The sequence below is a fragment of the Stegostoma tigrinum genome, chromosome 1, assembly GCF_030684315.1.
Source record: "Stegostoma tigrinum isolate sSteTig4 chromosome 1, sSteTig4.hap1, whole genome shotgun sequence".
Lineage (NCBI taxonomy): Eukaryota > Metazoa > Chordata > Chondrichthyes > Orectolobiformes > Stegostomatidae > Stegostoma > Stegostoma tigrinum.
The window spans coordinates 39,113,822-39,140,189 of NC_081354.1; the positions used below are offsets into that span (position 1 = coordinate 39,113,822).

At 43.0% G+C, this 26,368-nt stretch overlaps 1 protein-coding gene and 2 non-coding genes across 14 annotated transcripts in view; 2 read left to right on the top strand and 1 right to left on the bottom strand.

Annotated features, from left to right (window-relative positions):
- LOC125459897 (transmembrane protein 144-like) overlaps positions 1-10,062 on the bottom strand; it is an 88,117-nt gene extending 78,055 nt beyond the window's left edge. For 7 of the 12 annotated variants that reach the window (XR_007249141.2, XR_009445602.1, XM_048546926.1 and 4 more), the window contains exons 1-2: positions 9,936-10,062; positions 2,485-2,623 (exon numbers count right to left, since the gene is read on the bottom strand). Coding sequence is in view for 10 of the 12 variants with exons in the window: in XM_048546926.1 (XP_048402883.1) it covers positions 2,485-2,581 (97 nt within the window). In the remaining 2 variants the exon portion in view is untranslated. The other 5 variants (XM_048546893.2, XM_059644820.1, XM_059644822.1 and 2 more) reach the window with 5 other exon arrangements.
- A 50-nt stretch (positions 10,063-10,112) lies between these two features.
- Positions 10,113-10,183, top strand: trnag-gcc (transfer RNA glycine (anticodon GCC)). Its single transcript has one exon. It is a non-coding gene; the product is annotated as a tRNA-Gly (tRNA).
- Positions 10,184-23,347: 13,164 nt separating this feature from the next.
- Positions 23,348-23,419, top strand: trnad-guc (transfer RNA aspartic acid (anticodon GUC)). The gene has a single exon. It is a non-coding gene; the product is annotated as a tRNA-Asp (tRNA).
- The last annotated feature ends 2,949 nt before the right edge of the window (positions 23,420-26,368 follow it).

A 26,368-nucleotide genomic window follows, 5' to 3' on the forward strand; every position in this document is an offset into this window, starting at 1 on the left:
AATTAACGACAAATAGAAGGCCTATATCCTTCACTTGATCATCCACTAAGATATCAGCACTAGTGAAATGTGGGGGGCAAATGTAAATATCAGCTCCATAGGAGTTATGAAGAAATGACTTTCGGAATTTTCTATTCAACAAATGTAATTTAGGATTCAATAAATGGGGTAATTTGTAATGGCAACACAGTTCTTCGAAAGAGTTTTCTAGTTCTTTATTTCATTCACTCCTGGTATGTAGGAGTATTGGGCAATACATGACAAGTATTGCTTATTGAGCTAGCGCTTAGTGCACAGCCCTAATTTCCTTCAAGAAAATGATCACGAGCTGCCTTCTTGAACTGTTGCAGTATAGTGCAGGGAGACCTATAACGCTCTCAGGGAGGCAGTTCCAAGTTTTTGAATAAGCAGCAAAGGAACAATGATATAGTGTGAAAACAGGATGTGCATGGTTTGGAGGGCAATTTGCACATGGGAGCATTTGTACCAAGCCTGTACTGAGGTCAGGAGCCAAGTAGCACTAGCAGAGCTCAACTGAGCATCAACGAGCAGGTTGTTGTAAAGGAAACTAAGCATGTGCAACAAGTGCTGCCTGACAGCAGTGATTATGACCCCTTCTATCACTTTATCAATGATTGAGCATAGACTGATGTACTAATTGGTTAGGCTTGGATTTGTCTGGCTTTTTGTGTACAGGATGTATCTGTGCAATTTTCCACACTGCTGGGTAGATGCCAATGTTGCAGCTGTACTGGAACAACTTGGTTCCACTTTCCTCTATTTACCCAGATCCTGAGATTTGGTCTCAAATTCACTGCTTGATAGAATGTAGCCTGGATTTGCCACTTGCAGAGTCAGCAACCTTCAAAATCGTTGTATCATACATATTAGTTACTTAACAGAATACAAACTACGCCAAGCAAAGGGGATAGTATGGAAACCATAGATGCAGAAGACACAGGCTCCTTATACTTCAGTAGAGACTGCAGATTGAATCTGAGCACTTCCACTTTGTGGGTCAAAACCAATGGTGAATTGGAATTTGGGCCCAGCACTAGGTCTGATTGTAATCTAGGCCCAGTTCTTTCTGTGGGGTTTAGCAATAGACCAGAAATGGTATCTTGCACAAGCCTGAGAACATAGGAACAAAAGTAGGTCATTTAGCTCTGATTTCAATATTCGGTGAGATCATGGCTGATCCCTGATATAACTTTATATAGCTGCCTCTTTACATATCCCTTGCAACTTGGTCAATTAAAAAAACACAAATTTAAAATTAGCATTTAATACAGAACCAACTACCATTTGTCAAAGACAAACCTCTAACACCCTTTGTACGAAGCAGTAATTCCCAATTTTAGTCTTGAAAAGCCCAATTTTCATTTTTTGTCTACGGGCCCTAATAATCCTAGATTCGTCAACTATAGGAAATATTCTCTCACTTTCTACCTTGTTTTCCCATCTCTGTCCTTCTGCTCTCCTTAATGCCTTGGCCTCTTCTGTTTATTTCAATACCATGCAGGAGATTTAACTGAAACTATACCTGAACTTATAGGAAGTGAAGGAAATTAAACGTGCTTATCCATAACTTGCAAGTCACTTCCACAGACAGGTCTGACACATACCTAGTCTTCCCTGGTTTGAAGTAATATACAGACTGTTCTAGCTTACAGCTGATGTTATTCAATTAGCTTTGCTAGTCAAAACTAATAAATATTAAAAGCACAATTAAGTAGGCATTTGATGGAAGGTTGGTGCACAATTTTAAATTTTCAACTTGAATATTTTAGTTCAAATTTAAATCAAGCAAAAGTGATGAACTTCCAATTCCCTCTATTGTTTGCAAGAAATCTGAGCAAAATTAGGTTACTAACATACAAAATCAGTTTCATTCCTGGCAAAAATTCACAGGTCATAATCATAAATAGCTGGATAAAACTTTCATTCCATTTTAGCCAAGTATCATTTTTCCAACACTGGGAAACTGGGTGTGATTGGTGGGCAGGGTGCAGTGAACTGGTCTGGACAGACTATCGATATAAACAAGGCTCCGCCAGCACCAACATGATCATGGAAGAAAACAAATCAATCTAGCATTTCTTTGCCCTGCCCAAGCCCATAGCGCTACCTTTAGTTCACAGCAGTGCTGCCACTGACATCAAGTTTGTGATAGTTACCATATCCAACAACAGTAAAACTAGTTATCGCATCAGTGATAATGGGAACTACAAATGCCGGAGAATCCAAGATAACAAAGAGTGGAGCTGGATGAACACAGCAGGCCAAGGAGCATCTCAGGAGGACAAAAGCTGACGTTTCGGGCCTAGACCTTTCATCAGAGAGATGAAGAGATGATGAGATGATGAAGGGTCTCGGCCCGAAACGTCAGCTTTTGTGCTCCAGAGATGCTGCTTTGGCCTGCTGTGTTCATCCAGCTCCACACTTTGTTATCTCAGTAAAACTAGTTATGTTCAGCATTCCTACCTGAATGGATATCTGCGTCTTCGTCACAGCTGATGGCAGGCACTCCAAAGATGATGCTAAAGCAATAAACTAGTGCCCAAAATGCCAAGTTGCTCATTTGGTCAGGTCAGGTTTGGTCATACAAAACAGAAATTATTTCCTGAAACCAAAGGAAACATTTTAAAGAATCAGTGTGTGTAAAGTCTTTATGCAAAAAAAAATCAACAATTCTGAAATAATTATCAAATAATTCCAGAATTAGGGATGATTATTTCCAATCCCTGCAATTCAGGATGTCTGTAAATAACCTGTACTGGAAATCTGACCAGGAACTGGAAGTCAGATTTGTTATTTCTTTATAGAAGAAAATTGGGATTAGCACGTATTTCATGGTAGTTATGTTGGCGCAGACTTGACGGGCTGAATGGCCTTTTCATTGCTTGAAACTACGAATGTTGCTGTGCAAATGCAAAATTATTTGCACATTCACTGTATAATAAAACTCCTCCAAATCATAATTAACAGCTTTATTTGCTCTCACCAATGAACTAAAAAAAATAAAAGATTTGTATTTATGGAGCACCTTTCACTTTCAGGCATCTATAAGTACATTACAACTAAATGAGTACTTGTCAACTGTAGTCACTATTGACAAGCAACAGCTTTAGTTGTGAACAATACCAATAGTTAAAAATCTAGCATTTTGAATTGTCCAAGCTTAGTGCATCTCAATGATCAGCTAAAGATATTTGCAGAGTCAAGAAAGCCGTCCTTGTTTTTGGTTACTCGAGGGCAATCAAAGGATGTCATCAGCAGTTCTGAAGTTCAGCCAAGGCCTAACTGAACTGAAGAACAGGATCAAGGACCGAATAGCCTACTTTTATTCCTATGTTCCACAGTCAATACATATTCTTAAAGGATGTATAGTTTTCACATGCACCCATGACTGCTTGGGTTTCCAGCAGGTGCTCTGTTTTCCTCATGTAGACCAAAGATGAATAGGTAAATGGATTAGCATGGTAAATATGGAGCTCTTGGGATGGGTTGAAGGCACAGTTTGTCTGGGTTGAATGGATGAATGGCCTCTTTCCACACTATAGATTCTATGATTAGAAATAATTTCATGGAGATGACATCAAAAATGTTAATGGATGATATTACGGTCACTCAAAAATATCTCAAGAAGATGAGGGAATGACACATCAGATATACAGTCAAGTAAGATGGAATTTGAGAGTTTAGTCTGGGCCATCTCAGTTTCATGGGCACAACTGTCAGTACTGAGGCACACTTCTTGATTGCTTTCTGTCACATTTCACAACAGTCCTGTTGGTGTCACTTTTCAGAGCTTTAATTCAACTGACCAACTAATAACACTCCAGTTTCAGAGTCTGGTCACCAGTCATCACCTTTAGTCTTTTCTAGGGTGCAAGCTTCAGTAGTGAGCTCAGCATTTGTTGCTCAGGCCCAATTACTCCTGAACAAAAGCAGGAATTTCTGGAAAAGCTTTGCATGTCTGGCAGCATCTATGGAGAGAAATCAGAGTAAAATGTCTCAGGTTAGGTGACCCTTCCTCAGTTCTGTTGGGGTGCAAGCATCACTCATGAGCTTAGCATTTGTTGCCTATCCCCAATTACTCGAACTGAATGGCTTGCTAGGCCATTTCAGAGGGCAGCTAAGAGTCAATCACTATGCTGTAGTTTTGGAGTCTCATACAGGACAACAGATCAGCCAAATATTGTCAACATCCCTTACTCCTCCTCTTCCCTCCCAAAATCACCATAGAGTTCCCCTGTACTCCTTCTATGGGGGTCAAAATAATTTTCTTTTGCTAAGGGCTCCTGAAATTTTCAGTATCTATTCTGAAAATTTTTAGGGGTTCCTTTTTCACTCTCATTAACTTAGTTATTAAGTAATATAGTCATGTCCTAACAATATTTTCTATTGTGTGTGGACTTCTTGGGCATTTGGACTCTCAAAGAAGCAGATTTGGAAGGATTCATCAATATTTTTAATAACTATCAATGATCCATTTCAGACCTGGATGAAATAAATAAGAGCTCATTACAACATTTCACTACATTTCCTTTCCACACTGTAGCTCCTAAATCTAAATAGCCCTGAGCCAGAGATTCCATATTCATTTTCAAGCAAACTTTTATCTCCTTGATAACAAATTTTCCTGGGTTCCAGTTAAAGTTTCAGTTTTGACAGGCTTAAAACTAAGTAAATCTAAATAGCACCAATGCTGTGGACAAAGAATTCCTAGAATGTGTTAATTAGTTAGTTTCATGTGAAATTAGTTTTCTGGAACAATATGTGCAAGAACCAAAGGGTATGGCTATTTAAAACTAGTATTATGGAATGAGCCAGGGCTAATTAACAACCTTGTCATTAAATAACCTTTTGGAAAAAAATTAGCATAGCATCATGGCATTTTTCATTAAACTTGAAAAAGATGTAATTGAATCTGAAACTAGTGTCTTAACTCCAAACATAAGCCTATATGAAGCGAGAGCGGCTATGGTGGGTTGGAAAAATGCATTAAAAGGTTTGATGCTGGATACACATGAGCTAGTACGTGAAGAATTAATGTTTGGTTTCAAAAAGCAAACATTCCTTTAAGGCAAAAACACCCAAAGCAAAAGAGAGTGTGCGATAGCTAACGAGGGGAGTTAAACATGATACTAGATCAAAATAAGGGGCTTATAAAGTTGCCGAAACTAAAACATAAGCCTGACGATTGGGAGTATTTTACAATTTGGCAAAGGAGGACCAAGAAATTGATTAAAATAAAAATATGAATGCAAAATAACAGAAGACATAAAAATAGTTTGTAAATACTTCTATAGGTACATGAAAAGGAAAATATTAGCAAAGGCAAATGTGGATTAATTGCAGGAAATGACAGGAGGTTTCATAACAGGAAAGAGAGAAATGGCAGAGATGCTAAATTAGCACTGTGATAAGACAAAGGCAAGATGATGCAGGCAATCTGAAAGAAAAACAGGGAGTAGAGAAACTCAGTAGGTCTGGCCATGTCTATGAACAGAAGAATATAATTAACTTTGGCTCAATAAGATATAATTAACACTGGACTCAAAATGTTTACTCTGTTTTTCTCTTCACATATGCTGCCAGACCTGCTGAGTTTCTCAAATCATTTTTTTTTAAATAAGCACTGTGAGTGTCCGAAGAACGGAACACACAAGAAGTCTCCCTGAAATAATTAAGATTCAGGAGTCTAGTGAGAGTTTGGACAGGAAATAAATTAGTATTAGTCAGGTAATTGGGAAAATTAACAGAATGAAAAGTTGACAAATCCCTGGAAGCCTAAAGAGTTGAAATGATGGCTTCAAGCAGTGGATGCTTTAGTGATCATGGTCCAAATTATACTATTGCTGCAACAGCACCTAAAATTGGTAGGTTACAAACATAAACCCATTGATAATGAAGACAGAGACAAAACTGGGAAGCATAAACAGTGACATATATGCTTAATTCAGACAGTGGTCCTTTATTCCGCTATTAACACTTACTTTGGCCCAAATTTCTCTTCTGACATATTTATTACCCCTCTATTTGCATTTTGTTCCATAAAATCCTTTTATTTACTCTCCTTCTATCTAAACTATTCCTGACATCCTTTTTTTCCCCCCTACCTGACCCTCCCTCCTGTTTCAACATCATAAAATATTTCTAACGAGAAAAGAAATTGCTGGCAAAATGCAGGTCTAGCAGTATTGATAGGAAGAAAGAGTTAATTGACTCTTCATCAGAACTGTTAGCAGCTAGGGAAAAGTAGTATTTATGTTGAAAACGAGATTAGTGGAAACAGGGGGACACGGAGAGGTGAGCATTTAGGTGGAGGTGGAGATGGAGCCCAGAGCAAGACAGAGTGTGAGACAGAGATATGGAAGGGTAGGTAAATATGAAGATTATGGATATCAGGCCAGGTCAGAAGAAAAACTGCATTAGCTACAATGAGAGCTAAGAGTAGGAGAGAATGGGTGAGCTTTCGTGAAAGAAACCCATATGATGTGATCGTTGGCTTAGGAATAGGCGGGTCACAGCACTATAAGCAACCCAGATCGCAACTGGGCCAAGTGTGGGGAAGGATGGAATCAGGCTATAAAATTATTGAACCTGATGCTGAATCCTAGAGGCTGCAGGGTCTCCAAGCAGAAAATGAGATACTGCTCTTCAACCTTTCACTGAAGCAGGTCCAAGACAGAAATGTTGGCATGGGAAGAATGAGGTATGTTGAAGTGGCAGGCAACTGGAAACTTGGGGTCATTTAAGTGGACAGAATGGAGGTGTCCTGAAAGGCGGTCGCCCAGTCTTTACTTCACCTCCCCAAAGTAGAGGAGACCACACTGTGAACAGCAAAAACAGTGGACTAGATTGAGTGAAGTGCAGGTAAATCACTACTTCACCTGGGAGATATGTTGGGACCCTGGGGTGTTGGGAGGGGGGAGAAAAATAACAAACTGGCAGATCTTACACATTTTGCAATTGCATGGGAAGGTGCTATGGGGGTGTGAGGTAATGTTAGGAATGAAAAAGGAGTAGATCAGAGCGTCCTGGGGGACTGTGCCTGCGGAATGCAGACAAGGGAGTGGAGGGGAAGACATATCATGGCATCCCATTGGATGACGGCTTATAATTCCTTGGATGTGGAGGCTGGTGAGTCGTAAATAAGGACCATAGAGACCCTGGTATTATCGCGAGTGGGAAGGGAAGGAGTGAAGGCCGAAGTGAGACAGATAGGTTGAACGCAGCTGAGGGCCCTGTTGACCACAGTATCAGAGAATCCTCAGTTGAGGAAAAAGGTGAACATTTGAAGTGGTCCCCTGTGATATGATGGAGAAACTTGAGAATGAAGTCCTTCCAGGAAGCACGGTGAGAGGACATCTTATCAATGCAATTGTGAGAATTAGTAGGTTTGTAGTGCATATAGGTGGCCAGCCTAACCCTAGAAATAGACACAGATGTAAGGGAAGGGAGATGTCAGAAATGGACCATGTGAAGGTGAGGGCAGAGAGGAAATCAGAAGTGAAATTAATAAATTTTTCCAGTTCAGTACAAAGCAGTGCTGATGATGTCATTGATGTACTGGAGAAAGAGTTGTGGGGAGTGTCTTGAGTAGGATTGGAACAAGGTATCTTCTAAGTACCCTACAAAGAGACAGTCATAACTTTTGGGGGGGGGGGGGGTGGGGAAGAGCGGGTACCTATTGCCATAGCTTTGACCTGAAGAATGTGACAGGAGTTAAAGAAGCAGTTGTTCAAAGTGAGGATGAACTCAGCCAGGCGGAGGAAGGTGGTCAAGGATGAAGCCTGCTTTCCAAGAAATGAAGGATCTTGAAACTATCCTGATAGGGCTTGAAGTGTAAAGGGATTGCACATCCATGCTGAAAAGGAAGCAGCTGGAGCGCATGAAATGGAAATTCTGAAACTGACAAAGTGTCAGAAGAACTACAGATGTAAGTGGAGACATAGGAAGAAAAAAAAAAGCAGAGGTAAGAAGAATGAAGTTTCCTGGTGGGGGGGGGGGGGGGGGGGAAGCAGGCAGAAATAATGGATCTGCCCAGGCAGTCCTGTTTGTGGATTTTGGGGAAAATGTAAAGGCGGGCAGTATAGGGTTGGGGAAGCTATGAGCTGGGAGGTTGTTCCTGTAGGGAGCTCCCCAGATGAGATTAGAGACAGAGACAGTCACAGTCACGGACACAATGGCTGGATGTTTGACCGTGAGGTCATAATCTGGGGGAGATAGTAAGAGATGTCCTAAAGTATTTCTATTTGCCTTCCGTTCCAAAGAATCACGCTAGGTTTGAAACTTTAACTCTTTCTCTCCCCACAGGTGTTGCCAACTTGAACTTCTTTAATCTCAAATTTCCAGCACTTCTTGTATTTTACTTTTATGTTATTACGTTACAACGGAGACAGAAAACTCGAGCATTAAGATGGTGAGTAGTAAGGGGCGAGGGGTCTTAAAGATGAGGAAAGCGTAGAAATAGATTGTGTTTAGGGAAAGTTGAGAGAGTACCAGATTCTGATGCCTAGGCAAGACCACTAACAGGGAGATGAAGGCAGTGGGAGATTTCACAAAAAGCCACTGCAATACAGAATCATCAGGTTAGAGGAAGTTTAAAAAAAAAACTAGGGACAGAAGTGGTCATGAGAAAACTTACATATGAAGATGAGACATTTAAATTGAAGACATGAATCAGTACTATAAATACAAACAGCATTGTTTTTAAAACCATAGTTGTGCAGTCAAGAATGTTAATTTTTTTTGTCTATGACAGTGAATCTGTCACAAGGCCTTTAAACAAAATCTGTAATTGATCAGATTTGCTATTTCATATTTTTATTATTGTTTTTAGTTCATAGTTCAGGGAGCTGCTGAAAGTGGGAGGCAATTATTGCATCTGGTAACTGCACAAACAGCAAGATTCTGTTATTCCCCTCACCAATTTGTTGAAAGACCAAAATGAACAGTCCAAAAACAAAGGAAAGAAAGATAAATTATAGTGGGTGGAAGATGAATGAAGAAGAGATAAAACTAAAATGTTAAATTTCATTTTAGAAGTCAGACAAGTAATAGCTGAATGACACTTTACAGTTACAATAGCTAATCTTCAACATCAGATGTCAGTTAGCAAGAACAAACACCTATCACAAATTTATCAAGGTACTTAGACTTGAAGGCTTGAAGTGACAAGATTTGCATTAATATTAGATTTGTTCATATCTGTAGTACAAATACAGCAACTGTACACAATTGATGAATTTTCATGGCAGTAAAAGCAAAATACTGCAAACATTGGAAACCTGAAACAAATAGAACACTGGAGAAACTCTGCAGTTCTGGCAGCGTCTGTGCAGAGAGAAACAAAGGTCACACTGAATCTAGTAACAAAGTGCGAAGCTGGATGAACACAGCAGGCCAAGCAGCATCTTAGGGGCTGACGTTTCGGGCCTAGACCCTTCACCAGCTTCACACTTTGTTATCTCGGATTCTCCAGCATCTGCAGTTCCCATTAACACTGAATCTAGTAACTCACTTTCACTTTCCTTCTCTCTCTCTCTCTCTCTCTCTCCCCACAGAAGCTGCCGGCAGCTGGAAACACAAGGAGGTATGGAAGATATGTGAAGGAGGCTGTAACCTAAACTAAAAGAAATAACACAGTCTTAAATACAAGGCCCATGTATGGTTTAGAAAACGGGCAGGTGTCTCCGCTGGAAAGGTAAGCTCCAAATCAAACCTTAGCGACCTCACCGTGACCAGAGGCCCAAGTGAAACATGTCACTTACTGACCAGTTTCAACCCCATCTCTCCTTGCCCCAACACTTGTTACTGATGCATTCGCTCGCTTCGCCCCCCGCCGATTTTTCTGCCTTGCCCACTTTTTCCTGTTCAATGCCCTGTTACCATCCCCAATGCCAAACATCTCATCCGACACTCACTCTCTTTCTCCGTTTAGCTGGCAGCTGCTCACATGACAAGGGAGGAGCCTACGGCAAGTGACGTTCACCAGCACGAGGACGCGGTCCGTTCCGACAGCGACAGGACTCTTGATAGAAAACCATGGTACTCACCCTCTCCTAGCATCTACTGTGTATAATCTCGCATGTTTTTTCCGTGCATTGGTGGTTCAGTGGTAGAATTCTCGCCTGCCACGCGGGAGGCCCGGGTTCGATTCCCGGCCAATGCAACGTTTTGTTTCGTCGCCGAAGTCAAGAGGAGATTTTGCGAAAAACAACCGTCAGTATTTCCATATTTAGAAACAATACTAAAACCTGTTTATTGTACTGTCATGGTGAATGGGAGGCTAACACAGAGACAATAGGCTAAACGACTTAAAAACAGAAAGAACTGCGGATGCTGCAAATCAAGAACAAAAACAGAAGTTGCTGGAAAGCTCAGCAGGCCTGGGAGCATATATGAAGAAAATATCAGAGTTAACGTTTTGGGTCGGGTGACCCTTCTTAAGAACTGACGGTAGCTGGGAAATCTTCCCCACTGCCTCCAAGCAGATAGGCCCCCAGCACTGCATAGCTGGCTTCTACCTCCTTCCAAAAATCCACAAACTGGGCTGTCTAGGAGACCAGATCTGGCCTGCTGTGTTCATCCAGCCTCACATTTTATTACCTTCAGAAGTGTTTCTCTTTCTCTCACCCATCCCTTCCTCCCACCCCAAGCCACACCTCCATCTCCTACCTACTAACCTCATCCCACCTCTTTGACCTGTCCGTCTTCCCTGGACTGACCTATCCCCTCCCTACCTCCCCACCTCCCCACCTATACTCTCCTCTCCACCTATCTTCTTTTCTCTCCATCTTCAGTCCATCTCCCCCTCTCTCCCTATTTATTCCAGAACCCTCACCCCATCCCCCTCTCTGATGAAGGGTCTAGGCCCGAAATGTCAGCTTTTGTGCTCCTGAGATGCTGCTGGGCCTGCTGTGTTCATCCAGCCTCACATTTTATTGTCTAGGAGACCCATTGGTTCAGACTGCTCCTGCCCCACAGAACCCATCTCTTTCTACCTTGACTCAGTCTTTTCCCCTGGTCCAATCCCTGCCCACATACATCTGTGATTTCTCTGACGCTTTACACCGGTTTCAAAATTTCCAGTTTGCGGGCTCCATCCACCTCCTCTTTACCATGGACATGCAATCCCCCTACACATCCATTCCCCCCACCAGGAGGATCATAAGGCTCTCTGCTTCTTCCTGGAGCAAAGACCTGACCTATCCCCACTCAACCACCACCCTCCTCTGCTTGGGCAAGCTCATCTTCACACTTAACAACTTCTCTTTTAACTCCTCTCATTTTCATCAGGTAAGAGGGCTGGCCATGGGTACTCGCATGTCCCCAGTTATGCCAGTTTGTTCACAGAGTACGTGAAACATTCCTTGTTCCAGTCCAATTCCAGCCCCAACCCACAATTCTTTCTCTGATATATTGATGGTATCATCAGTTGCTGCTTCCCTCTCTCATCCAGTATTGGAAAGGTTCATTGGTTTCGCTTTCAATTTCCACCCTGCCCTCACTTTCACCTAGTCTATCTCTGACTCCTCCCTTCCCTTCCTCGACATCTCTGTTACCATTTCTGAGGATAGACTGGCCACTGATATCCACTATAAACCTATTGACACCCACAACTACCTGGACTATACAACCTCATACCCTGCTTCCTGTAAAGGCTCCATCCCATTCTGTCAGCCCCTCTGTCTCCGTTGCATATGTTCAGATGAAGCCAACTTCATCAAGGGAGCCTGCAAAGTATCCACTTTCTTCCCCAATACCATTGTTGACAGGGTCCTCAACTGAGTCTGACCCATCTCCCGCACTTCCACCCTCACTCCTTCTCCTCCCTCCCACAACAGTGTCCTTACCTACCATCCCATCAGAAGCCACTTCTGGCATCTCCAGCGAGGTACCACAAGCAGGCACATATTCCCCTCCCTTCCCTCATCTGCCTTCTGCATGGACCGCTCCCTCCAGACATCCTGGTCCACTCTTCACCACACCGCTCCCTCCCGAAAGCCCCACAACATTTCTCCTGCAACCAATGAAGGTACAATGCCTGCCCATTTTCCTCCTGCCTCCCATTTTTCAAGGTCCCAAACATACCTTCCAGATGAAGCAACACTTCACCTGCACTTCCCAGAATCTAGTCTATTGCATTTACTGCTCACAATGTGGTCTCTTCTACATTGGGGAAACAAAGCATAGACTGGGTGATTGCTTCATAGAACATCTACGTTTTGCTCGCAAAAAAGACACTGAGCTTCGAGTTGCCTGCCACTTTAACACACCACCCTGTATCCTAGAAAACATCTCTGTCCCTGGCTTGCTGCAGTGTTCCAGAGAATCTCAATTCAAGCTGGAAGAACAAAACCTTATTTTCCACTTGGGGGCCCTGCAGCCCTCCGGACTCAGTACTGAGTTCAATAATTTTAGGGCCTAAATTCTCCCATGTCCTAGTCCCTTATCCCACACACCAGGCCTTGTTATCACATAGCCTGCCATTACACACTACCTACTGTCAATCACTAACAGTCCCTATTAACAGCTATTCACTCTCCTAGCCAGATTGTTATCAACTCCAACGTCTATCCAACTGCTCTTCTCTCACTTTGGGCTCTATCCTTTATCTTAGCATTCACTCCATACCCCATCACCCTCCTTATATTCTGCATATAAACTGACAATTTCCCAGCTACCATCAGTTGTGAGGAAAGGTCACTGGACCGAAAATGTTAACGCTGATTTTTTTTCCTTCACAAATGCTGCCAGACCTGCTGAGCTTTTCCAGCAACCTCTGTTTTTGTTTGAGACTAAACAACTTCACTTGATATAATTATGATTCCACAATTCTATGAAGTAAGGAAGGAAAGAAAGGAGGTCTGGGAGGAATACTGAAGAGAGACAATATTATAGTGCTGGAGATAGAGGACATCTTTGTGAAGTCAAGTATCTGTTTGGTTAGAGTTAAGAAACTTGAAATTCTATTGGATTATTTCTATGCACTACTGACTACAGAGACTTGACTCAACAATATCTAGCATCTACAATCAGATACAATGTACTGCAATAAGACTTTTGACAAGGTATTGTATAGCAGAAGGTAAGAGCCCATGGGATCCAGGGCATTTTGGCAAATTTGACCTACATTGACTCAGTGGCAGGAAACAATAAGTAATAGAGTCATAGAATCATAAGGGCGTACGGCATGGAAGCAGACTCAAAAACAAAGTTGCTGGAAAAGCTGGCAGCATCTGTGAAGGAGAAAACAGAGTTAATGTTTTGGGTCAGGTGACCCTTCCTCAGAACTATGGAAACAGACTCTTTGGCCCAACTGATCCACACCAACCTGATATCCCAAATCAATCTAGTCCCATTTTCCAGCATTTGGCCTATATCTCTCTAAACCATCTTGTTCATATACCCATCCAGGTGTCTTGTAAATGTTGTTTTTCAAGGAGTTTTTATGACTGCACAATTGAATCCAGTAGCGTGTCAGAGTTCTGAGGAAGGGTCACCAATTCTCAAATGTCAACTCTGACATTTCTTCACAACTGCTGAGCTTTTCCAGCAACTCCTGTTATTGTTAGTATACCATAGGGTTTGGAGCTGGGTCCCTTACTGTCTACAGTGTACATTAATGATCAAGATAGGGTTTAAGTGGTATGATGACTGTGTTTACAGATGAAAATTTGTGATGTAATTAATAATGAGAAGGAAATCCTTAGACTACAACAGAATCCTCCGATCTTCCAAAACTTCACCAGTAGCTAAAGATGAAGCAAAAATCTCTGCAAGGGTGTCTACAATTTCTTCTATATCCTCCCACAATATCTGAGGATGGACTTGATCCGGTCCTGGGGATTTATCCACCTTAATGTGCTTTAAGGCTGCAAATACCTCCTCTCTGGTAATACGTATGCAGTCCACGACATCCCCACTTGTTTCCTCATTTCCTTAGCATCCATGATTCTCTCCGCATTAAATATTGAGGAGAAATATTTATTAAAGATTGCCCTCATTTCCTATAGTTCCACACATAGATGGGCGTGCTGATTCTTAAGGGAATCTATTCTCTCCCTAGTCACCCTCTTACTCTTAATATAGCTATGGACCCTCTTGGGATTATCTTTAACCTTATCTTCCAGATTCATCTCATACCCTTTTATTGCTCTCCTACACTTTTTATATTCATCTAGCGATTCAGCTGAGCTTGATAGCTTAGGGCCAATGCATGCCTTCTTCTTTTTCTTGACGAGCGCCTCAATATCCTAAGTCAGCCGGTGATCCCTAAACCTCCCAGCTTTTCCTTTCACCCCAACAGGGACATATTGTCTCTGGACTCTTGATATCATACTTTTAAAAGCGTCCTATTTGCCAGTAGTTCCTTTTCCTTCAAACAGACCCAACTAACTGACCTCTGCTAGATTTTGCCTAATTGCCCCATAATTGGCCTTGCTCCAGTTCAGTACCTTAGCCTGTCGACCTGCTTTATCTTTTTCCATAACTATGATAAAACAAGAGAGTTACAGTCACTGGACCCAAGTGCTTTCTGACTGACATTTCAGTCCCTTTCCCGACCTCATTTTCTAAGAGGAAGTCCAGTGTTGCACCATCAGGAGTAGATCCCTCTACATATTGATTAAGGAAATTTTCTTGGACACATTTGAGGAATTCCATTTTATCTGAGCCTTTTACGCTCTGGATGGCCCAGTGAATACAGGGTAAATTAAAATCTCCGATCAGTATTATTCTATTATTCCTACAGGTATCTGCAATCTCTCTACACATTTGCTCTGCTCATATCTGCTGGCTATTTGGGGCTGTATGATATAGTCCCAACGGAGTGACCGTCCACTTATTGTTTCTAAATTCTAAGGGCAGCACGGTGGCTAAGTGGTTAGCACTGCTGCCTTAGAGCGCCAGTGACCCAGGTTCCACCCGATGGCAACTGTCTGTATGGAGTTTGCACATTCTCCACATGTCTGCATCGGTTTCCTCCAGGTGGTCCAATTTCCTCCCACAGTCCAAAGATGTGCAGGCTAGATGAATCGGCCATGGTGAATTGCCAGTTGTGTTCAGGGGTGTGTAGATTAGGTGGGTTATAGGGGGATGGGTCTTCATGGGATGTTCTGTGGACTTGTTGGACCAAAGGGACTGTTCCCACACTGTAGGGATTCTATGATCTATGATATGGCCTCATTTGATGATGCCTTAAAAGTACCCTCTCTAAGCACTGTTGTTTTGTCCCTTATCGAAAGGGCAACTCCCACTCTTTTCTTAATTGTACTTCTGTCATACCTTTAGCTTCTGTATTCTGGAACATTGAGCTGCCAGTCCACCCCTTCTCTTAGCCATGTTTCTGTTATGGCTATAATATCCCAGTCCCCAGCGCCAATCCATGCTCTGAGCTCATCTGCCTTACCAGTCAGGCCTCATGAGTTGAAATAAATGCACTTAAAACTAGAAGTCTTTTCCATCCCTTTACTGTGCACCTGGTTATCCTAAATAGCAAACTTGCACTTAATGGCTAATGTATTTTCCTCTGACTTCTTGATGGCCCCTCTATTATTCAGATTCCCAACCCTCTGCCAAACTAGTTTAAACTCGTCGAGGTAACACTAGCACATCTCCCTGCGTGGATGTTGGACCCTCTCCGGTTCAATTGCAACTAATCCCTCTTGTACAGGTCACCTCTACCCGAGATGAGATACCATTGACACAAGTTAAAACCCTGTCCCCTACACCAGCTCCTCAGTCATGCATTCATCTGGCCTATCTTTCTATTTCTATCCTCACTGCCACATGGCACTGAGAGTAATCTGGAGGTCCCTACACTTGAGGTCCTGCTTTTTAACTTCTTACCTAACTCTCTACATTCATTTCACAGGACCCCATCCCTTTGTCTACTTATGCCATTTGTACCTATGTGCACAATGACCTCTGGCTGTTCACCCTCTCACTTCAGAATGTTCTGCAACTGCTCAGAGACATCCTTGACCCTGGCACCTGGAAATAACACACTACCCTGGTGTCTCTTGTGCAGCCACAGAATCTCCTGTCTGTCCCCCTCACAACTGAATCTCCTCTGGCAGACTATCCTGAGTATTGCTCTGGCAGACAGCAACCTTTCTGTCTAAGCCTCAGAGCCAGTCACAGTGCCACTGACATGACTTTTGCTGTTGGCTCCTGAAAGATCATCTTCGCCAACAGTACCCAAAGTGGCATACCTGCCATTGAAGGGAATGGCCACAGGGGAACACTGTATTATCTGCTTTCTCCCCTTACCTCTTCTGGTGGTCACCCAGCTATCTGCATCCTGCACCTTAGGAGTGATCACTTCACTGCAGCTCTTGTCAACGATGTTCTCTGGAATGCACTCAGGACCCTGGATGATCCTGAGTGCATCCAGCTCCAGTTCTCTAAAGCAGTCTGCCCAGCAGTTGCAGCTAGGTGCACTTCTCACAGATGTAACCACCAGGGATACTGGGAATCTCCCTGATCTCCCACATCCTGCAAGAGGAGCACGCATCCCTATTACCGTCAGTGTAGACAGAAAGAAAGTATTAAAGAACCTTTATCTGCAACCCTGCTCAGCCTTCTCAAACAAAAACCTCTTGAGCAAAGGGCTTGGCACTTCCGCTCAAACAGTGGCCCACTCTCTTAATGGCTGCTCCCTTGTACACCTTTACCTTGCTGGTTATCCACCTCACAGAGACTTTTGTTTTGGTCAGAGAACAGGAAACACCAATATAGTGTAGATAATAAAATGTGAGACTGGATGAACACAGCAGACCCAGCAGCATCTCAGGAGCACAAAAGCTGAAGTTTCAGGCCTAGACCCTTCATCAGAGAGGGGGATGGGGTGAGGGTTCTGGAATAAATAGGGAGAGAGGGGGAGATGGACTGAAGATGGAGAGAAAAGAAGATAGGTGGAGAGGAGAGTATAGGTGGGGAGGTAGGGAGGGGATAGGTCAGTCCAGGGAAGACAGACAGGTCAAGGAGGTGGGATGAGGTTAGTAGGTAGGAGATGGAGGTGCGGCTTGGGGTGGGAGGAAGGGATGGGTGAGAGGAAGAACAGGTTAGGGAGGCAGAGACAGGTTGGACTGGTTTTGGGATGCAGTGGGTGGAGGGGAAGAGCTGGGCTGGTTGTGTGGTGCAGTTGGGGGAGGGGACGAACTGGGCTGGTTTTGGGATGCAGTGGGGGAAGGGGAGATTTTGAAGCTGGTGAAGTCCACATTGATACCATTGGGCTGCAGGGTTCCCAAGCGGAATCTGAGTTGCTGTTCCTGCAACCTTCGGGTGGCATCATTGTGGCACTGCAGGAAGCCCATGATGGAAATGTCATCTGAAGAATGGGAGGGGGAGTGGAAATGGTTTGCGACTGGGAGGTGCAGTTGTTTATTGTGAACCGAGTGAAGGTGTTCTGCAAAGCGGTTCCCGAGGCTCCGCTTGGTTTTCCCAATGTAGAGGAAGCCACACCGGGTACAATGGATACAGTATACCACATTGGCAGCTGTGCAGGTGAACCTCTGCTTAAAATGGAAAGTCATCTTGGGGCCTGCGATAGAGGTGAGGGAGGAGGTGTGGGGGCAAGTGTAGCATTTCCTGCGGTTGTAGGGGAAGGTGCCGGGTGTGGTGGGGTTGGAGGGCAGTGTGGAGCGAACAAGGGAGTCACGGAGAAAGTGGTCTCTCCGGAAAGCAGACAAGGGTGGGGATGGAAAAATGTCTTGGGTGGTGGGGTCGGATTGTAAATGGCGTAAGTGTCGGAGGATGATGTGTTGTATCCGGAGGTTGGTGGGGTGGTGTGTGAGAACGAGGGGGATCCTCTTTGGGCGGTTGTGGCGGGGGTGGGGTGTGAGGGATGTGTTGCGGGAAATGTGGGAGACGCGGTCAAGGGTGTTCTCGACCACTGTGTGTCCATTTCAAGCCCACCGACTCCCACAGCTACCCAGAAGACACCTCCTCCCACCCACCTTCCTGCAAAAATTCCATCCCCATTCCCAATTCCTCCACCTCCGCCGCATCTGCTCCCAAGATGAGGCATTCCACAGCCGCACATCCCAGATATCCAAGTTCTTCAAGGACCGCAACTTTCCCCCCACAGTGGTCGAGAACACCCTTGACCGCGTCTCCCGCATTTACTGCAACACATTGTACCCGGTGTGGCTTCCTCTACATTGGGGAAACCAAGCGGAGGCTTGGGGACCGCTTTGCAGAACACCTCCACTCAGTTCGCAATAAACAACTGCACCTCCCAGTCGCAAACCATCTCCAGTCCCCCTCCCATTCTTCAGTTGACATGTCCATCATGGGCCTCCTGCAGTGCCTCAATGATGCCACCCGAAGGTTGCAGGAACAGCAACTCATATCACGCTTGGGTACCCTGCAGCCCAATGGTATCAATGTGGACTTCACCAGCTTCAAAATCTCCCCTTCCCCCACCGCATCCCAAAACCAGCCCAGTTTGTCCCGTCCCCCAACTGCACCACACAACCAGCCCAGCTCTTCCCCTCTACCCACTGCATCCCAAAACCAGTCCAGCCTGTCTCTGCCTCCCTAACACGTTCTTCCTCTCACCCATCCCTTCCTCCCACCCCAAGCTGCACCTCCATTTCCTACCTACTAACCTCATCCCACCTCCTTGACCTGCCCGTCTTCCCTGGACTGACCTATCCCCTCCCTACTTCCCCACCTATACTCTCCTCTCCACCTATCTTTTATTCTCTCCATCTTTGGTCTGCCTCCCCCTCTCTCCCTATTTATTCCAGAACCCTCACCCCATCCCCCCCTCTGATGAAGGGTCTAGGCCCGAAACGTCAGCTTTTGTGCTCCTGAGATGCTGCTGGGCCTGCTGTGTTCATCCAGCCTCACATTTTATTATCTTGGATTCTCCAGCATCTGCAGTTCCCATTCTCACTCACACCAACATAGTGTTCTGGGTTTAACCACATCTTGACCCAGTTTTACTTCTGACCTGCTTTACAGGCATGCTGAGTGCAGCACTATCTCCCAGAATTGCACTACAAAGCCTCTCAGCTATCTTCTGACTTGCAACTCCTCTTTGCTGTTTCATGGTGGGTGTCCTTCAGCAGTCGACTGTACAGTTGTGATGACTGTGGTGATGTCTCCCAAAATTCTGCTGTGATGACTCTCAGCCGCCCTCTGAATTGCCTTTGTAATGCTTTTGTTTAAGGAGTGATGTAAGGAGAAACCTTGGAACCATAGATCTGGGAATCTGACTTCGATGGTGAGTATGTTGTCGGAAGTGATTCTGAAAGATAGTATTTATATGCATTTGGAGATGGAAAGAATGACAGAGATAGCCCACATGGTTTAGTGCGAGGGAAATCATGTCTCACAAACTTGGTTGTGTTTTTTGAGAACAAGAAGATTGATGAGGGCAGAGCAGTAAATGTTATTTACTTGGACTTTGGTAACACTTTTGACAAGTTTCCACATGGTAGACTAATTAACGAAGTTAGACAAAATGGTGTTGCAGCCTCCTGGCTGCTAAAACATAGGTAGACTGCTAACTTAGCCATACAGTAGGCAATACTGGGTACATTGACCAAGTAAACCTCTGAAATCAGAAAATCCATAAAGCAGATGCAGTGCAAACGCAGCAGTCATGTGCTTAATGACATTAACATAATGTAAAAGGCAACAGTTATTCTGGACAGACATACCCCGACAACTTATCCACTAAACAAAGGACAGCCCAGGCAGAAAGGCCCTGGCTCCTGCTACACAAAGAAACTCACAGTATCATACCATCCAAATGATTGACTCTGTTTCAAACTATTAAGTGTATCTCCCTGACTGGCCAGAACAATAGAAAGTTCCAGAAAACCATCTGAAAGATATAAAAACAGGTTTCACCTGCAGACTTCACTTTTAATATCATCGGAGGCCTTCCAAGGAGACCAGCATGGTAAAAGACAGAGATCAGCTGACCATCCAGAGAAAGAAAGAGGAAGAAAGCAACTTCACAGACCAAGAGAGAGAGAGCCAGAGAGAGAGAGAGTGACTACATAAATCTACAAGAGACTTGGGAAGTAATGTGAGCTTGAGGGGCCAAATAGGATAAAGGATAGTATGTTTAGTTTTAAAGGTTATTATAACTTTGTTCCTAATAAATTTGGGACTGTTTTGCATTGGTACCATCATCTGTTCATATTGACTTGACCGCGTTGGTTTTGTGGGACCCTTGGGCAAATTCATTCATAACATTCTTGTCAGAGTTGTCTAAATGGTTTTAAGGAGAGACAAAGACAACAATGGGATTCAGGGTGAGCTTACCAGTTAGACAAAAAAAATGGCATAAAGATGGGAGTCAGAGAGTAGTTGTGTTTTTCAAATTGGAGGCCTATTACCAACAGTGTTCCACAGGGATTGGTGCTAGGTCCATTTTTGTTTGTCATTTATGTAAATGATTTAGATGAAAATACAGAAGGCATGATTAGTAAGTTGGCAGAAGACACCAAAATTTGTAGTAGTGAAGAAGAATATCTAAGATGACGAAAAGATCTTCATCAATTGGGTCAATGGGCTGATGAGTGGGATATGCAGTTTAATTTGGATAGATGTGAAGTATTGCATTTTGGTAGAACAAACAAGGGCATGACTTCTACAATTTAAAAAAAATGTGCAGCCTTGGGAACTGTTGCAGAACAGAAAGGCCTGGGGGTTCAGGCACATAATTCTTTGAAATTTGCATCACATATATATAGGGTGGTTAAGAAGGCATTTAGCAAGTCTGTTTCTATTACTCAGGCCTTTGAATATTGGAGTTGGGACATTGTGTTGAGGTTGTATTGGATGTTTGTGAGGCCTCCTCTGTAGTACTGTGTCCAATTCTGGTTGCCCTGTGACAGAAAAGATATTACTAAGCAAGTGAGGATTCAGAAAAGATTAACCAGATGTTGCCAGGAATAGAGGGTTTGAGTTATAAGGAGAGGCTGGATAGGATGGCACCTTTTTTCACTGGAGTGTGGGAGGTTGAGTGGAGACCTTATAGAAGTTTATAAAATCATGAGGCGAGTAGAAAAGGCAAATGGCAGGTGTCTTCTCCCTAGAGTGGGGAATTTCAAGAATAGGGGGTATATTTTTAAGATGCAAGTAGAAAGATTTATAAAAAAACAGGCAGGGCAACTTTTTCTTACACAGAGCAGTTTGTGTGTGGAATAAAATTCCAGAGGAAGTGATGGATGTGGGTCTAGTTCCAATGTTTGAAAGACATTCGAATCTTTATATGGAAATGAAATGTTTGGAGGAATGTGGGCTAAATACAGACAAATGGGATTAGTTTAGTTTGTGATTATGGTTGACATGGACTGATTGGAGCAAAGGGTCTGTTTCTGTGCTGAATGACTCTTCATGACTCTTTGGTCAACTCATTGCAGAAATAATGTAATTGCAGTAGAGAGGGTACAATGGAGATTTACCAGGATGTCACCAAGACTGGAGTATTAAAACTGAAGAAAAAGTTGGATAAGCTATGTTGTTTTCTTGGAGCAGAGAAGGAAGGCTGAAGGGAGATTTGGTTGAGATGTACAACATTGCTGAGGGCATGGATAAAGCAGATGGGAAGGACCTATTTTGCCTACCCAGGTTTGCTAGTGACTGGAGGGTACAGATTTAAAGTGATTAGTAGGAGAATTAGAGGGAAAAGGGAAAATAGTTCTTGCTGCCTGAAACTGCAATAGAGCCGAACATCTCAACTCATTTAAAAAATGTTGTGCCTGGATGTGTACCTGAAGTCTTGTAATCTACAGAGATATGGAACAATTCTGGAAAATGGGGTTAGGCTGGGTGGCATGATTCTTAGTCATGCAAAGACGATAGGCAGAATGGCCTCCTATGCCATAGTTTTTCTACAATTCCAACATATATATATCTGAAGAGAAAGAATATGACAGGATGTAGGGAGAGGCAGGCTATAGGAATGGCAGTATGTGAATTGCTCCTTCAGAGGGCTAGTGCAGACTTGTTGGGTGGAATGGCATTCTTTTGTGTTGCAACAATTCCATCATTGTATGAAACAAGTTGCCTGAAGACTGGCACATATAATGCTGGGGACCTTAGGAAACCCTTTGAGAGGCCTTTCGACACTTCTCTGTCATTCAACATGGCTGATCCTCCAACTCAATTCCTCCTCTCTGCCCCATCTATATGTTATTTAATTCTCTTAAAGCATATGTAAACCAGAACTTAGCTAAAAGAAGTAGGAGTAGACCATTCTGCTCTTTGATGCAATTTTCCTGCTTTCATTGATGCTTTTAAGATGCAGAAATTAGTGCTTAAACATCTATCAACTTCTATCTTGTACGTGAGAGATAATGGGAACTGCAGATGCTGGAGAATCCAAGATAACAAAGTGTGGAGCTGAATGAACACAGCAGACCAAGCAGCATCTTAGCAGCACAAAAGCTGATGTTTCGGGCCTAGACCCTTTAGGCCTGAAACCTCAGCTTTTGTGCTCCTAAGATGCTGCTTGCCCTGCTGTGTTCATCCAGCTCCACACTTGTTATCTATCTTGCAAGCATCCATTCTACTGTCCACGGTTTTTGGAGCATGTTTAATACCATGCTCCACACTTCAGATAGAATATATCGGCTTTGAGATGGTGATGCAGATATTCCAGAATGATATTGGGCTAAATGGCTTAATTATGGGCATCATTAGACTTTTGTTCCCTTGCATATTGAATATTAGGCAGTGATCTAATTGAAGTGTCTACGATGATAAATTAATGGAGAAGCTATTTCTCCTACTGGAGAACCCAAGCAGGGACAGCACAACTTTAAAAATGGAATTACAGGCCATTGAGAGGTGAAGCGGTGAAGCAGTGGTGAAAGGGACAGTGGAAATCTGGATCTATCTACTACAATAGGTTGTTGAGGTTAGATTAATTGAAATATTTTAAAATTTGAATGTCAAGTAAAAAAGTCGGCATAAATCGGTGTGATACAGATCAACCACTATTTTAATGAACCAATATGCTAATTGTATGTGAAAAAAATGCATGGAAAATGTATGTTCTTATTTTGATTGGCTGAACTCACAACAGTGCACATATGGTGCTAATTTCTTGCCTTAAACGCAAGCTGCGTTGTCTGTCTGATGAATGAGTTTGTTTGTATGGAGCTATTTGAGAAAGATACGTTCAATAGTCTATACTTGGTAGTCGACTCAAAACGCTAGTATGATATAAGGGCAAATACCGTAGATGCTGAAAGTCAGGGATGACGTGTTATTTTCCAGTAATCCAAAAGAAGAACGTAATTACAAAGACACAGGTCACAGAAATTCTGAAAAGGGTATCTGTAGCGAAACTGTTCGCTCATCCTCGGTAGTATAGTGGTGAGTATCCCCGCCTGTCACGCGGGAGACCGGGGTTCAATTCCCCGCCGGGGAGAATTGTTTTTCTTTACTCATACTAAAGGGTATGCATACTGCTTTTGGTATTCATTTTGCAAGATTAATTAAAACAGCAACATATCTTGAATTTAGCAATGTATACTGCCTCAAATAAATTTTGTTTTTAATAAGAAAACAGTGCCTTGAAATGGCATTTTCAATCCTGCAATGGCCAACGCGAGTTTGTGCTTGAAGGGGAGGAGCTGATGAGAATAACAGCAATTTATGTATCCAGATACCTCGCCGCTGGATACAGATTTTCTCAATCGCTACAGCTTCTTTCCAAATCTGGTAGCTGAGTTCAACATTCGGAGAAAATAAATTAATCTGAAGCGATGAGATGCGGCTGAAGACCAAGAGAAAAGCGCTTGATAGATTATACGGTCCCATGTCGATAGGTTGAAGCCACTCTGTCCATCAAATTAAAACATGATAGGACTTATTTTCCAATATTTATCTCCGTTGCTTTTACAATACTTTAAAGCAATGCTACGACTGACATTTTCCATAATCTCCTTAGTTTATCGTCACATAAGGCTTTGTATTCACAATTCCTTTTACCGTCACCATAGAACATGGAACACAGAACATAGAACATTACAGTGCAGTTCAAGTCCTTTGGCCCTCGATGTTGCGCGGACCTGTGAAACCAGTCTGAAGCCCATCTACAGTACACTATTCCATTATCATCCATATGTTTATCCAATGACCATTTTGACCATTTAAATGCCCTTAAAGTTGGCGAGTCTACTACTGCTGCAGGCAGGGCACTCCACGCTCTTACGACTCTCTGAATAAAGAACCTACCTCTGACATCTGTCCTATATCTATCACCCCTCAGTTTAAAGCTATGTCGCCTCATGCTAGCCATCACCATCCGAGGAAAAAGGCTCTCACTATCCACCCTATCTAATCCTCTGATCATCTTGTATGTCTCTATTAAGTCACCTCTTAACCTTCTTCTCTCTAACGAAAACAGCCTCAAGTCCATCAGCCTTTCCTCATAAGACCTTCCTTCCATACCAGGCAACATCCTGGTAAATCTCTTCTGCACCCTTTCCGATGCTTCCACATCCTTCCTATAATGTGGCGACCAGAACTGTACGCAATACTCCAGGTGCAGCCGCACCAGTGTTTTGTACAGCTGCAACATGACCTCATGGCTCCGAAACTCAATTCCTCTACCAATAAAACCTAACACACTGTACGCCTTCCTAACAACCCTATCAACCTGGATGGCAACTTTCAGGGATCTATGCACATGGACACCAAGATCTCTCTGCTCATCCACACTACCAAGAATCTTACCATTAGCCCAGTAGAATTGATTCCATGATCAATTCTTTAGGGGGCCTCTAGATTACAGAAACTATTGTCAGATATGTTTAAATTATCTAGAAAATGTGAAGACGAGATATTACGCTAAAGAAATCGTACTAAAAAAATGAACTAATTTTGTTAATTTATTTATGGGTGTGAGTATTACTGGGTCAAATCAGCATTTATTGCCTATCAATAATTGTCCCGGAGAACATAGTGGTGATGTCTTTCTTACAATCTATGTAGCGAGGTACACCTTGTGTTGTGAGGGAGCAAATCCTAGGATTTTGACTAAACCATAGCAAAGAAGTGGGGATATATTTCCTAGTCAGAAAGGTATGCAGCTTGAGGGGATTTGGAGGGGTGGTAGCATTCCCTTTCATCTACTGTCATTCTGCTTCTAGGTGGTAGAGGTCACAGGTTCGGAAGATGCTGTAGGAAAATCCCTGGTGAGTTGTAGTAGTGCGTCTTTGTAGATGGGAAATGTTGGCGATGAGGGTATTGAATATCAAAGTTATTACATAGGATATCAGTAAAGTGAACTACTTTGGCAAACAACTAGAGCATTTTTGGAACTGCCCTCATCCAAGTACGTGGAGAGTATTCCATCACGTAAGACTTGTAAGACTTGTGCCTTAGGTGAGCTTTGATAACACAGCCATTGACTTGCTCTTGTACCCATAGCATTTATTTGGCAGGTCTTGTTTAATTTCTGGTCAATAGAACCCCTAAGATGTTAATAGCTGAGGATTGAGCAATTGCAATACCACTGAATATCAAGGGGATTATGTTGTAAGAGATCTTGTAAGAAATAACCATTGTCTCGTACTTGGGTAGCACCAAGGCTGTTCGACACTTCCTGTCCTGAGCCAGGGCAATTATTGATAGGCAATAAATGCTGATTTAAGCCAGTAATGCTCACATCTGTAAATAAATTAACAGGTCTTACTGCATTTGGATAGGGACTGCTTCAGTATCTGAGAAGTGGAACTGCCCTTTGCATTCTGCAACCATGTGAACATTGTTGACCTTATGACAGAGGGAAGGTAATTGTTGAAGAACAACAAAATACTGAACTAAAATAAAACAACTCACTACTGATGCTGGAGATCTAAAACAAACAAAAACAGAAATTGCTGGAGAAACTCAGTTGGTCTGGCAACCTTTGTAGAGAGATAAATAGAATGAACGTTTCGAAGGCCAACGACCCTTCTTCAGAAGATTAAATTTCTGCGCTGGGACATGGTTGATCTGTGAAACTGTACACTACTTTTGGAATGATAAACAGAAAGGTGAATGTCCGTACTGCCTTTGTACCAACATGTGGCGGATTCAGTGGCGGATATAAAGTTTATTTTTGACTTTTTAAAGTACATAAGGTTTTTTGCTTAATTTATTAAAAATCAGCGTAGGTAGATAAAGGCGACCTCTTTCGGTTCCGAGATTGATTCGTTTTTGAATGGTCATCAATGCTTTTGAAGTGGACTGCGATAGGCATTTTTTCCAAATGCATTGCAACAAGGCATACCTTAAGATCTGCGTAAATGGTGGATTAAACATTTTACCGTTAAAAATCCTTTGTTTCAATTGCGCGCATGTTATGTAGTGTTATTGATGATTTTCCAGC